The sequence below is a fragment of the Giraffa tippelskirchi genome, chromosome 3 (assembly GCF_054371585.1).
Source record: "Giraffa tippelskirchi isolate mGirTip1 chromosome 3, T2T-mGirTip1v1.2.pri, whole genome shotgun sequence".
Taxonomy (NCBI): domain Eukaryota; kingdom Metazoa; phylum Chordata; class Mammalia; order Artiodactyla; family Giraffidae; genus Giraffa; species Giraffa tippelskirchi.
Genome location: NC_137277.1, coordinates 151502340 through 151516255, shown reverse-complemented (window position 1 = coordinate 151516255; position 13916 = coordinate 151502340). Strand labels below are relative to the sequence as shown.

The following is a 13916-nucleotide window of genomic DNA, read 5'->3' as shown; positions in this document are numbered from 1 at the left end:
TGAGCGACTTCACTTTTCACTTTCATGCATTGGAGAAGGAAATGGCAGCCCACTCTGGTGTTCTTGCCTGGAGAATCCCAGGGACGGGGGAGCCTGGTGGGCTGCTGTCTATGGGGTCGCACAGAGTCGGACACGACTGAAGCGACTTAGCAGCAGCAGCAGCAGCAGACAGCATATTAAAAAGCAGAGGCATTACTTTGCCAACAAAGGTCTGTCTAGTCAAGGTTATGGTTTTTCCAATAGTCATGTATGGATGTGAGAGTTGGACTAAGAAAGCTGAGCACCAAAGAATTGATGCTTTTGAACTGTGGTGTTGGAGAAGACTCTTGAGAGTCCCCTGGACTGCTGCTACTGCTAAGTCACTTCAGTCGTGTCCGACTCTGTGCGACCCCATAGACGGCAGCCCACCAGGCTCCCCCGTCCCTGGGATTCTCCAGGCAAGAACACTAGAGTGGGTTGCCATTTCCTTCTCCAATGCATGAAAGTGAAAAGTGAAAGTGAAGTCGCTCAGTCGTGTCCAACCCTTAGCGACATCATGGACTGCAGCCTACCAGGCTCCTCTGTCCATAGGATTCCCCTGGACTGCAGGGAGATCCAATCAGTCCATCCTAAAGGAGATCAGTCCTGGGTGTTCATTGGAAGAACTGATGTTGAAGCTGAAACTCCAATACTTTGGCCACCTGATGCGAAGAGCTGACTCATTTGAAAAGACCTTGATGCTGGGAAAGATTGAGGGCAGGAGGAGAAGGGGAGGACAGAGGATGAGATGGTTGGATGGCATCATTGACTCGATGGACCTGGGTTTGGGTGGACTCTGGGAGTTGGTGATGGACAGGGAGGCCTGGTGTCCTGCGGTTCATGGGGTCTCAAAGAGTCGGACACGACTGAGCAACTAAACTGAACTTGAGGTGACTTAGCCATCAAAAATTAGAGTTTTAAAAATGAATCCTGGTGGTGATGAAACTGTTTTATATCTTGAGTGTATCAATGTCAACATCTTGGTTGTATGTCACTATAGTTTTTACAAGATGTCACCACTGAAGGAAATTGAGTAAAGGGTACAGAGTCTCTGTATTATTTCTTATAACTATATGTGAATTTGTTATTTGCTCAGAAAAATGTGTAATTAAAAAAATAAATCAGGATTTGAGGATACAGACTATTAACCCTTTCTATTGACTTTCACTTTTCTGTCCATTTCTCCAATAGGATCTAAATTTCTCTGATTATCATAGCCTACAGACTGCAATGCATGAAGGTATTAATATTTATATAATGATTTAACTCTTTGTTCTCCAAAGCTGATTGAAGGTAATTTTACTGAAATCTAAACAAGAAATGTTTTAATAAAGACACGTGTACAGCTATCCTTCTTAAATCTACAAATTCCTGCACATCTAAGCCTTTATATATATACATAAAAAAAAAAACAAACAAGCAAGCCTTGGAGAACCGAAGTAGTAAAAAACTTGTAAAAAACCTCATAAATTTACTTGTTACAATATATTTATGAAAATAATAAAACACTAAAAAGGATTGTCTATGACACTGCAACACTGAACATGTTAACACTGAGTAATGTACATTAATTTCCTTTTATCATTCTTCACTTGTTAAAATCTTTGCAACTTCGTCCTTCTCTGCAGAGGCAACTAACTACTAATACACTTATTTTGATGTGTTGGAGATCATATGCATACCAGGCAGCAATTTCAGAGAAATTTCAAAGCCTTTCTAATTTTATCACTTTCAAACAATTAGTCTCAGCCTTGGTCTCAGACTCAGAATAACAAGGATGTTGACAATGGTTAAAGCTTTAGATAACCTTTATTTAATGTACTAGAATCAGCTAAATAGATATTTCTCAACTCCCTTCCTAATTAATAAGAATTTTATTTATGCCTGAATAACTCCCTCTCAAGTCGCATTGTCATTAGTCTCTCTTACAAACAATATAGGTAATAATAAAATCATCATTAATATTGTTTTTGCTAATTGCTAACATTTATTAAGCTCTTACATTGTGCCAAGCACTATACTAAGTGATTTATATACATGATTTCAATTAGTCCTTTCAAATCTCTATGGTTTGGTAAGTTTTAAAGGTCATTATTACCTCCATTTCATATATATGATTAACTAAAACAAAATGAACTAGATGACAGTGTACAAGTTGTCACCATTGAGAGAGATGCTATTTTATTTAGCTCAAGGAGCTTAACCCCAGAGTCCCTGAGCTGAACCTCATCAATACAAAGCATATCCATCACCCTTTAATAGCCAGGGACAAAGATGGGCACAAAGTGGAGGCCAAGAGCAACTCAGGCTTACCTTTACTTACCTGTACTATCTCATTAATGCAAAAATCCCAAATTTAGCTGACATCCAATTCACCCTCATTTTCAAAACTTAAACTCTGGTATTCTCATTCAGAAATTACTCCAAAGTAGAGTCACAAATAATAGCAGTGGCTTTCCTCTGCAGAATCCCATTTCACAAAATAAACAAGCACAGTGTCAAAGGTCACACAGTACAAAAGTCTGGTTTAAGCGCAGTCTCAGTAGAAAGCCTATATATTCCAAAACCAAAATGCTAGTTGAAAATTTCTAAGGAAATGAATTACTTATGTTCAGATTATATTTGAGGACTATTTACTAGATAGCTAAATAGACAGTACTGTTCTTTGTGTCCTATCCACCTTCTCAGATACTGTTTACAAAACAAGGAAAGATGGTACTCCTTTTAGGGGGATCCCTATATAGCTTAAGAAGAAACATTCTCTTGAAGTGTTTCTAACTGCTTGCTCTCATGTATATATTCTTTCAGTTCTTAGAGTTAAAATGCTTTCAGAAGAAGTGAGTTTAAACAGATAAAAGATTGTATCTATGTAGAATCTGACTAAGGAGAATAAAATATCCTGGAGATAAAGCACAATGAAGCAAAGCTAATATTAGTTCTTTTCTTTCAGAATTCATTAAGTCTGAATACATTTACTTGAGTAAAACAGTAAATTTTTAGTAAAGAATTTAATGCAAGAATAATAGAGCTTCTTAGCTCTTACTGCAAAACTACCACATTATAGTATGAATGTTTATAGAATAAACAAATGTAAATTCAAGTAATCATATTCATATATAATATTTAAATGCATGCATGATAAAGTGAAAAAGATGGACTATCTTTGGCTGAACTACAACATCTTTGTGAATTATCTAAATTATATTCTGAGTTTCAATGTGGTATGCAATGCAAAGCAATGAAGATATATATGGTTATAAAAATATGATAAATATTACCTTTTGAAATTTCCAGAAAAGGCTTTCAATTTAAAATTGCAAATGACATTCCAAACTAACCTCCTAAAACTGATTCTAAAAACATACATGTTTAGGGAAGGAAAATAAATTACTTTCATAACACATCGTAGCACCTCCTAATCGTCTAGATTTTTATTACTGTAAGTTAATTCTGTTTCTAAAGGCACTTCTTGATTTTCCCCCAAATAAATGCACACTTCACATCTTTCCCATCATACTGTGCTTTGTACACCTGAATCACACATTTAAAAATATTTCTCATTAATTCTCTACTTTTCAAAAGAATATTTAGCCTAAACATTTTAATGTCAGTCTCTACCTTAAACAGAATCTATGTTCCTTTTTAGAATAAATTTTATTTCTCCTAATAAAGTTTATTCTCTTTGATAATCTCTCCTTTTATGAGCCAAAAGCATTCTTTTGTTGTTGTTTGAAAAGCACAATTATCAACATCTTATCTATGCAGTCTATAAGTATATTTAATAATGAAAGATCTGAAAAAAATAAATTGAGGAATTTATTTTCATAAAGTCCACTTTAAATGTCCATTTCTGAAACACCAGTAACTCAATCCAGGAGTGGCCTCCAAGTGATACTTTACGTTTTTATCAATTTTATGCTTTCATTACTGGATGCAAACCATTTGAAGAACCGTATAATTTGTGTAAGTTATAATTTACTATAGACTTGCAATTTACTGAAAAACCTTCATTTCAGAGATGCACAGAGTTGTGTCATGAGGGGCGTTTCATCTATTTCTTCTGTTTAACAAGAAACTGAGGCAGGTAAGTTTGACTTATCTAATGGACAGAAAGTGAAAAAATAAAAATGTCTATAATGTAACATGGCTCTAGCTGTATTTTTCTAGGATTTCAAAAACTTGAGTTTGAACTCATTCCAGCCTTGGTTTGTACTCTTTTCTGTTTTTCCTCACATCAAACTACTTGTTTAAAGAAAATGTCTGTATAACATACAACCTTGCAAAAATGCAATTCCATTACTATAATTTCAACAAATTCAAGTAGAATATACACACCCTTTGCAAAGGACACCATTAATCTGAGCACAAACATGTATAATTTATTAATAAGAAAAAAACTTAGTGCCCTTTAAATCACTCAAAACTTTATAAATGTTATAAATATTGTTAAACCCATTTCAAATTTTACTGTAACCACATGGCTGAAATGGCAATTAACTTTTTAAAGTTTAATAGGAAATCTTATTGTCTTTGAAAGGAACATAGTCATATTTCCTATTTAAAAAAAACACGTAATACAAACACAAGACACCAATTATTGTATGAATTTATTTTATACTCCTTTTGCATCAGTTGGTACAAATTTTTGAAAAATATGATTTAATAAAAGTATTTTGCTTACTTATAACAATAGCTCTTCCTTTTTCGTGAGGAAGTCTTGAGAACTATGTATCCAATATGGTAACCACTAGCCACATGTAGCTACTGAGCACTTGTAATGTGCTCACCTTAAATTGAGAAGTGCTATATATATATATATCACACACAGGGATTTTGAATACTTAATATCAAAAGACAGAGCAAAAAAGATCCCAAAATATTTTTACATTGGTTATATCTTGATAATAGTTTTATAAATTGACTTAAATAAAGATTATTATTAAAATTAACTTGGTTGGTTTCTCTTTACCTTTCTATACAGCTCACATGCTATGTTATTTGGACAGCACAGCTTTAGAATCTTTAAGTATGTTCACTTGATCATGTATTGATCCACCATACAAATGCCATTTGTTGAGTTACTTAATTCCATCCTACATGAACCTCTTCTTGGACCCTATACTCTCCTCCCAGTACATTCCCATTCGTCTACTCAACTTCAGAGCATGACCTCTTTAAAAAAGAGGTCTCCACTTTTGTCCTCACCATTTCACTAAAATAGCTCTCCTAGAGAGGACTTATTACCCCCAAATTGCCAGTTCCAGCTGCCACTTCTCAGACCTCCTCTTATTCATCTCACACCGTTGATCATTCCATTTTTCCTGAAATGCATTCTTCTCTTGGCTGACAGGACACCATGCTATCCTCCAATTTTCCTTCTGTGCCAACCCCTCTATTTTCCCAATCTCACTCTGATATTTAGATACTGGAATGTTCCTGGGCTAAGTCACAGACCTACATTCACTTCCCAAGTTGATCCATCCAGTCTCATGATTTAAAAACCATTTTTGTGCTGAAACACCCAAATGTATTTTTCTATATAGACTTTTTCCATCAACTCTAGATATTTGTAACTATCTGTCCAATGATCTTTTTGCATGGATGTCTGATAACTATCTCAAACTAAACTCATAACAAGAACTTGAGAGCTTTCCTAGCGACTCAGTGGCAAAAATCTGCCTGCCAATGCAAGAGACATGGGTTTGATCCCTGATCTGAGAGGATCCCATATGCTTCAGGGCAACTAAGCCCTTGTGCCACAACTACTGAGTCTGTGCTGTAGAGTCCGGGAGCCATAACTACTGAGCCCATGTGCAGCAACTACTGAAGCCCAAGTGCCCTAGAGCTCATGCTCCACAATAAGGGAAGCTACTGCAGTGAGAAGCTTGTGCACCACAACTACAGAGTAGCCCCCACTTGACTTAACTAGAGAAAATCCCAAGCAGCAGTGAAGACCCAGTGCATCCAAAATTTAATTCAAATAAACATTAAAAGGAAAATGTTGATTTTCCCTGCCTCGAGTCCAGAGCCCCTCAACTACTCTTCCTCATCTCAAGAAATGGAGACTCTATTTCTTAGAATTGCAGACAAACTCTTCAAATTGCATTTGTTTCTTCTCTTTCTCATTTCCCCACATCTAATCCATCATTGAATCCTACTGAGGCTGTCTTCAAACAATACCCAGAATCTGTCCACATCTCTTTGTTTCCACTCATATCATACTGGCCCAAGCCACTGACACCACTTCGGTTCCTGGCTCATTACTACTCTTCCTCCATCATTAGCTTTTAGTGCAACAGCCAGAACAATACTACATCCGCTGTAATATATCAGATGATTTCACATCCCTGCTCAAAATCTTCTCATCTAATGAGTCCCCAATGTACTCCAAGTAAAAGTCATAGCCCTTGCTGTGACCCACAATGCTCTGAAGGATCCTCCCCCCACCCACTGCACTCAGATGACAGCTACTACCACCCTCCCTCTTCACAGTCACCTCTAGCCACAGATATTCCCTCGCTACTGCTGCAAGAATCTGCAGGTTCTTTAGTCTCAGGGACATTGCACTCATTTCTGTCTCCACTGTAACTGCACCTTCTCAGGAAGGCCTTCCTCTTCACTGATATTAGATGGCCTTTTCCTCCTTATCCTGCCCCCACTCAGCACCTCATCAATTTCTCACCATCTGTTATATAATTGTGTTTGGATTGTTTCTCCCCCACCAGAATGTAAACTTCAAGAGACACTCAATACATGTGATAATAAAGAATAAATGCTAATTATTTCATTAGTTGTCATGTACACAGTTATGGTTAATTACTAATTACTGCCTTAAAGGTGTCCTCATTCCAAGGCAGAAAAGTATGGACATATACAGGGTCAGGAGTATGGTAATAGAAGTTCTAGAAGCACTCAGAGGAAGGCATTGCTAACTACTGAAGGCTTGAGGATGGAGTAGGCATGAATTGTACATGTATGTGTATATAGATAATATTTGTATATACATGTATACCTATACACAAGGATGATGACAAGTCTCAGAAACATGTTTACAACCACATACTTACACTATTTTTCTATTGCTAGATTATATTAATAGAAAATGTAGAAGTACACAAGATTATATAAATATGAAACAAGAAAATCTCTGAACTCCAAAGTGCTTCTCAAAAAAATAAAAGCAACCTGCTATCCTTTACTTACGTTGGTTTACAGACTGAGTTTGTAGAAATATGTAGATACCAGGGTTAAAAGCCATGCCAAACCAAGATCTTTTTTTTTTTTTAAGCAAGATCTTTTTCTAGGAATGTCCTCTTGCCTCTGCATCCCAGCAAAAAGTTCATCAATTTCCACAAAATGTTCCTTGGCAGAGACTCCCTGCTGTTCTTACAGACTACCATGAGCCAGCTCCCAAATGGTGGCAGCTGATTCTTCCCTCACCTGCAGAATCCAGATCAATAAGTGATCCTTAGCAAAAAAAAAAAAAAAAAAAAAGATTAATCAAAGTGAAAACAGGCACGATAGCTAAATTTTAAGCCTGATTATGTGGTGTGAATAAAAACAGGTTGTGCTGCACAAAACTCCAGCAGGTCTTTCTAAAAAATGGGATGCATTATAAGAATAAAGTAACCTAAGGATATGGTTCAGAGAAGAATGTGGCTGGTTTTCAACGAGACTGCAGTGTGCTTTTTTACTGCATGTGGCAAGCATCTCTTAATAAAGATTAGAAACTGTCCAGTGAAAATATTTACGTTATTTTCAACACTGATTAAAACGTTTTGTGTGGATCCAGCACCGGGGTGCCATACGCTATGCAAGACCCACTGTGTTACTTGGCAGAAAATAAATCATTGAGCTTTAAAATGTGCTGTGGTAGCTGTCTTCATTATAGAGACCTTGCACACAGCATACAAAAACATCTATAATGTTTACAGCACCTGGATGCCTGCACTATTAAACATCAATACAATCTGTGTTCATATCATCTCCATGCTAATCAGATCGATTTACTACTGATATAGTGTCTTGTCACAGTATCGTAATGCTAATCAAACAAATGGAGCAAAAGGGAGATAATTCAGATATATAGGTTTTTAATAGCACACTGCTAAAAAAAACCAAAAGGAATCAACAGCACACATACAAGGTGCAGCTGTGTCGTGGACAGGCCGATTCCTCGTCAAGTCCTGGGTGGTGGTGCTGTAATTTTGTCAGCAGTCATTAAAAAGGGAATATAATACAGTTTGATGCCATAAAATGGACTTGAAAGGGAAATGAGATTACTGCTGCTGCTTAGCAAGGCAGAGGTAATTAGCTGCACAGGTAATTAGATACAGATTCCTAGCATATCCTAGTGGGGGCAGTGGATGATGGCAAGAGATAATATCTTTTTGCCCGTTGAAAAAGATCAATGTCAGTTGTTTTAGATCCAAAATAAGATCCTCATCAACCATTCTAATCCTCCAGACAGCAAAGATGCTGTAGTAGCTGCAGTAAAATGTGATACAACTTAATAAAATGAACTAGGGAGGCTGGATTGGCAGTGGGGCAAGCGGGGACACCACTGCCTCACTGGAGGTATCAGTCCTTAGGCCACATATCTACTTATCTCAGTTATCACTTTGTGACACTCTGAGTTGAGAATGTCTCCTGGATTCTCTTACTAATTTCATCTGTAACAATAAAGACAGTGAAAGGGAGGGAAAAATCAATGATAATACCCCAAACATAGAAAATCCATCAACAGAGTCATCTTTTAAATAGTTACCCAATGAATTTAATGTATGTCTAATGTACACACATTTTGGCCAAAGCTTACACTTCATCAACTGAGCTATACCTACTGTTGGATATAGAGGCAAATGAAACTTCTTGACTAGTGAGTGAATCTTCTCTACTGTCAACACGGAAGAGTCCCCTAAACCACTGTGCTGTTCTATGCTCTATCATCATCTGCTGAAAGACTTGGATAAAAAATGAAATAAAGCTTCTACATTATTTATTCAACAAATATTTGAGAAATGACTATTACGTATGCAATCCAGAACCAAAGCAAACCTTCCTACACGTACTTGGGCCACTGAGCCATTAATGTGGCACTTGTACTGCCAGCTGGGAGCCATATGGATTGGAACTGTGGTGAATGCTACCCACCAGCACACGGACAAGGCAAAGCAAACCTAGTAAATCCTACATCCAGCTGCAAGAAAACAGACAGCCCTAGAGAATACATTCCCAAAGTAAAATGAAACTTCTTGAAAATAAGCAAATGACAACAACAACAGCAACAAAGAAACCCTAACTCTTCATGTCTTCCTATAGAAAGAGAAAAGTCATCACATAAAAACCATTCAGATGGTTTTAGAGTCAGCAATTCTGGGTAACTGATTAGAACACTTTCCATTTAGGAACATGGCTGTTAGAAAATCAATTTGTTAGTTTAGTGCAAAGAGACTTGCCAACAGGTTACTCTGAAAGAGTCTGAACACTGTCAATTTTCTCTTCACCATTCCTCTTTTGTAGGATCAATGGAGGAGGAGATGGACAAAACAAGAGTAACTATTTTGACACCTTAGATGGTGATCAGAGGTAAGTCCAGCCAAATATGACATCATGAAGAAACTCCAGTCAGAAAATTCCTTTTTTTGTTCAAATGTTCTTAATACAATTTGGTATCATATTTTCTCCTAACATGATGACTGGTTGCTGCTATCTTCCTGACATTGAAAAGTTGTCATAAACAGGGCTGGCTTCATGCCTACTCAAACCTCTGCAGTCAAAGAGCTGCAAGCTTTCTTGTTTTAATACTTGATTTGTTACTGCCCTGAATTTCTTCTAAGTTTTAAGCAAGGTGCTTGCCATTTTCATCTTGCACTGGACCAGCAAGTTATGTAGTTGGCAAACATCAGCATCCCTTTTATATATGGAAGAAAGACCATATATGGTAGGGAGGCCATTCATCACAGGGTATCATGTAAGAATTGAAATGATAAAGGAACAGAGGTGATCTTTAGAAGGAGCCAAGCATTATGGGTGAAGGGGATGGGACACAATCCATTTGGTGTGCTCACCTATGGCCTGAAATGGCCCTGAAGAGGCTAAGGGTCTGGAAACCAAATCTCAAGTAGCTGGGAGGCAAAATGAAAGAGAAGCAGAGCTAACTCAAGATTTCCCTAAAATGTTGGAATGTCATTCAGATTCATGAAGCATTGACCTTTGGAAGTTCAGTGATTTCATTTCTATTTATCTTACTGTTTCATTTGCAAAATATGCCTCCTCTGTTTTTGCTTATCTAGGAGATAAACAATCTATTAAAAGCACCATCTATAATTCTTTAGCTTATAAAATCTACCAGTCTTACTGTTTCATAAAATATCTAGCTATTCCCTCCTAAGCCTACTAAATATTTTGCTTGCTTCTTACTATACCACTGGATTCTCAAAAGGTTTCTGTAGTCATAACCAAAGGACTTTTCTCAGACCTCATTATCTTGGCCCTTCCATACCTTCTGACACAACCATATCCCCTCTGGAACTGACTTCAAGGTTTGTCTTTTCTTTTGGATATGAGACACAGTACTCTTCCCTGTGCTTTGTCTACCTTCTGACTGCTAACTTCTCTTCTCCAAGGAGATCCCAGTCTACTGAACTTTTAACTCATCACCACTCCCTGCCCCAGCCACCCAATCTCCTCTGTAATGAAGACTTCAGGCCTGACATCCTCAACCCTTTGCTTTATTGTTGATGAATACACCAATGAACACCACACACTGTTCAGAGGATATTTCCACACATGTCTAGAAAGGCATGGAATTCTTTCATGTCTTCTGTCTATCCTCTCAGCAAAACCAGTGCTCACTCCTATCTAACATCCTGCTTCTGCCCTTTTGATCTCAGCCTCCTCATTGTTAGTTGCTCAGTCATGTCTGACTTTTTGCAACTCCATGAACTGTAGTCTACAAGGTTCTGCTGTCCATGGAATTCTCCAGGCAATAATATTGGAGTGGTTTGCCATTTCCTCATTTACTCTTTTGCTTCTCAATTCTCTGGTGCCCTTGCACCTCCCCACCCTTCTCATACTGTCCCTTACAGTTGGAACACTGGGGCCTGAAGCCCCCATGTACTCCTCAAACTCACCTCAAATTCCACCACTTCTCTGAAGACTTTTCTGGCTACTCAACTGCACAGTGAGCTCTTGGTCAAAACTCAAAGCCTTTGCCACTTTTGGTTCTAAAATATATGCTGTCTTGTCTCTCGTCTTTTACAGAGCTATCTGGTGTTGCTATTTAGCTTTTCATGTGTATCCACATTATATCTATAGGTTTCCCTGGTGGCTCAGATGGTAAAGAATCTGCCTGAAGGAGACCTGGGTTTGATCCTAGGGTCAGGAAGATAGCCTGGAGAAGGGAATGGCTATATCTATAGTTGCCCCCTACTTGAGGGCAAGGATGTGATTTTAAATTTGCTAAAACCCCCAAAAGGAATGAAATGAGCAGGTATATAACAGTGCTCAATCAATATTGCTAAACCAAAGAAAACAGTTTTCTCATTTATAGCAGTCTGGCTTTTTTATTTTTAATAGAGTAGTTTACCACATTCTCAAATAAATGTATTTTATTCTTAAAGTGGTATAATTTCTTGACAGTTTTGCCTTTAAAACGTGTTGCAACTAGCTGACATACAGAAGGGATATCCCAAATGTGGCCAGGCTTTGTCTGGATGAACAGCTACCCTTGTAAATGACAAATGAGCAAGGAATGGCCCCAGCTTCAGGAATATTCCACTAATGCTTTTTAAACAAAGATATATGTAGGCGACAAGTGACTCAGCTTCCAAAACAGGCTTAAATAAAAATAATCACATTGTTTTAGAACAGAAGATTGTGTTTAATTGGTAATTTGTGGATTCTAAGATGGAAACACACTACTGTGGATTCTAATGCTCTCTTAATAAATGAATTACAGTAATGTAATCCAATTACTATTCCTCTCTATTGAACAGATAACATTCCCTAAACAAAAAACAAAGGAACTAGAGAGATCCAGTTTACCTATCTTTGAACAGATGGCACTGAAAACTAATTTTTAAAAAATAATGCCTTGATGGGCTTGCTGCATAAAATGCTCAGGGTAATGATACATACCCTGCAGGCCTTTGAAAATGCTGAAACTGCCTGTCAGACACCAGGAGTGACTGTTAGGCAGTCACAGTCATTAGGCTAAAGCCCCATCTCAAAAAAAAAAAAAAAAAAGAATTGCCTTCGTGTGACACCCTGATGTTAAACAGACCAACTGTCTGACAATCCCTCAAAGGAAAAGAATTCCCAAGTGCCCTCATCTCTAGATCATTCTCAGTCCACAGAAAACATTTTTATTCATCAATAGTTCCATCCAACCCAAAATAAACCAGTTTTTATAGGGTTTGCCTGGCACTGAAGAGACGTTATCGATTATATTTGTTTGTATGATTTCGTATGTTGCCTAGACACCAATCTCAAATATGTTAAATTTCTGCATCCTGCATCTCAAAGCAAATCTCAGCAGGTCCTGCTTAATAATATCAAGTATTTTCCTTTGTTAAAACCTAGTATTCAGCCTAAAGACTACTGTCAAGTCTGATAGAAATACATAGACTGAAGAATAATTCATAAAACACCAAGACCCAAAACACTGGCAGGGAACACCCAAGAATTCACTAAGAGATCTCAGAGTATTTCTCATTTTTACTGGAGACACTGGTGCTAGAGCAATGGTGACAGCTCTCTTGATGTCTCATAATGAGGGCCAAATGCTTTCGTTATAATGGCATATCTATGAAGGGAACTCAAAAATCAAGTTGAAAACACACAACTTTATTTCTGACTCTGGATAATCAAAAAGCACAAGGATAAGCCTTGTCTCCTTATATCCCTACATTAAGATGTCACCCACCCACCCAGACAACACGCTTTAGATGACTACTATCTCTGATAATTGGCTCAGTTTGGTGAATGCTTTGTCTTGTAAACAAAATTGAAGCCTTACAAATATTGGTTGGCCAAAAAGTTCCTTCAGTCTTTAAGTTAAAAAGAGAGACATATTTCTCGTTTTAACCAAGAACTTTATTAAATAACATATTCGCTATTTTGTCCCACTACTTTCTGCCATTTTTCAGACAACTTCATAATTACATCTTCCTAATTTTTATTTTTTTATCTTTTTGAGCAAAGAATTATTCCATGCCTTTTACAATCTTTCAAGTATTTGAATTTTTTCCATTAGGATAATTTTTTAAAGTCCAAAATAAATGAAAATCTGAAAATGCAATGTCTGGTAAATATGGTGGATGAATCAGAATTTCACAGGCAAGGTTTTAACAGCTTTTGCCAGGTCAAAGAAACACATGGTTTTGTGTTTTCCTGAGGGAAGGTTAGGTGTTTTCTGTAAATTCTGGATGCTTTTTGTCAAGTGCTAGTTTCAGTTGGTCTCATTGGGAGCAATACTTGTTGGAATTAATCATTTGATTTTGGAAGGAGCTCCCTTCCAATCCCATTATATACACAACATCACCTTCTTTGGATGAAGACTGGACTTTCGTGTAGTTGGTGGTATTTCATTTCACTTGCTCTGTGATCTCTTCCATTCCACATGATTGCATAGTGTCTACTTTTCTTAGCACATCAAATTTGTTTTAAAATAAAAGAATATTTTTGTTACAGTGAAGTAGAGAATTGTCATGAGGAATATGGTCAAGAAGCTTTTTTTGTTTTTTTTTTTCTTTGCTTAACTTGTGTGGAATCCACCCACACAAAGCAAAAAACAACCAACCTGGTGCAACTGATTTTTATTGATTGATTTGGATATTTTGAGTATGTCGGCTATCTCCCAAGTGGTATAATGTTGATTGCTCTCAATTAACGTC

The 13916-nt window shown here is 37.2% G+C and overlaps 1 protein-coding gene across 14 annotated transcripts in view; it reads right to left on the bottom strand.

Annotated features, from left to right (window-relative positions):
* The window catches only part of PARD3B (par-3 family cell polarity regulator beta), a 1110743-nt gene that overhangs the window by 740544 nt on the left and 356283 nt on the right, over positions 1-13916 (bottom strand). For 5 of the 14 annotated variants that reach the window (XR_014078966.1, XR_014078967.1, XM_081577736.1 and 2 more), the window contains exon 3: positions 7459-7485. The exons of the other annotated variants lie outside the window; for them this stretch is intronic. Coding sequence is in view for 3 of the 5 variants with exons in the window: in XM_081577736.1 (XP_081433862.1) it covers positions 7459-7485 (27 nt within the window). In the remaining 2 variants the exon portion in view is untranslated. The remainder of the gene's footprint in view (positions 1-7458; positions 7486-13916) is intronic. 14 annotated transcript variants of the gene reach the window in all.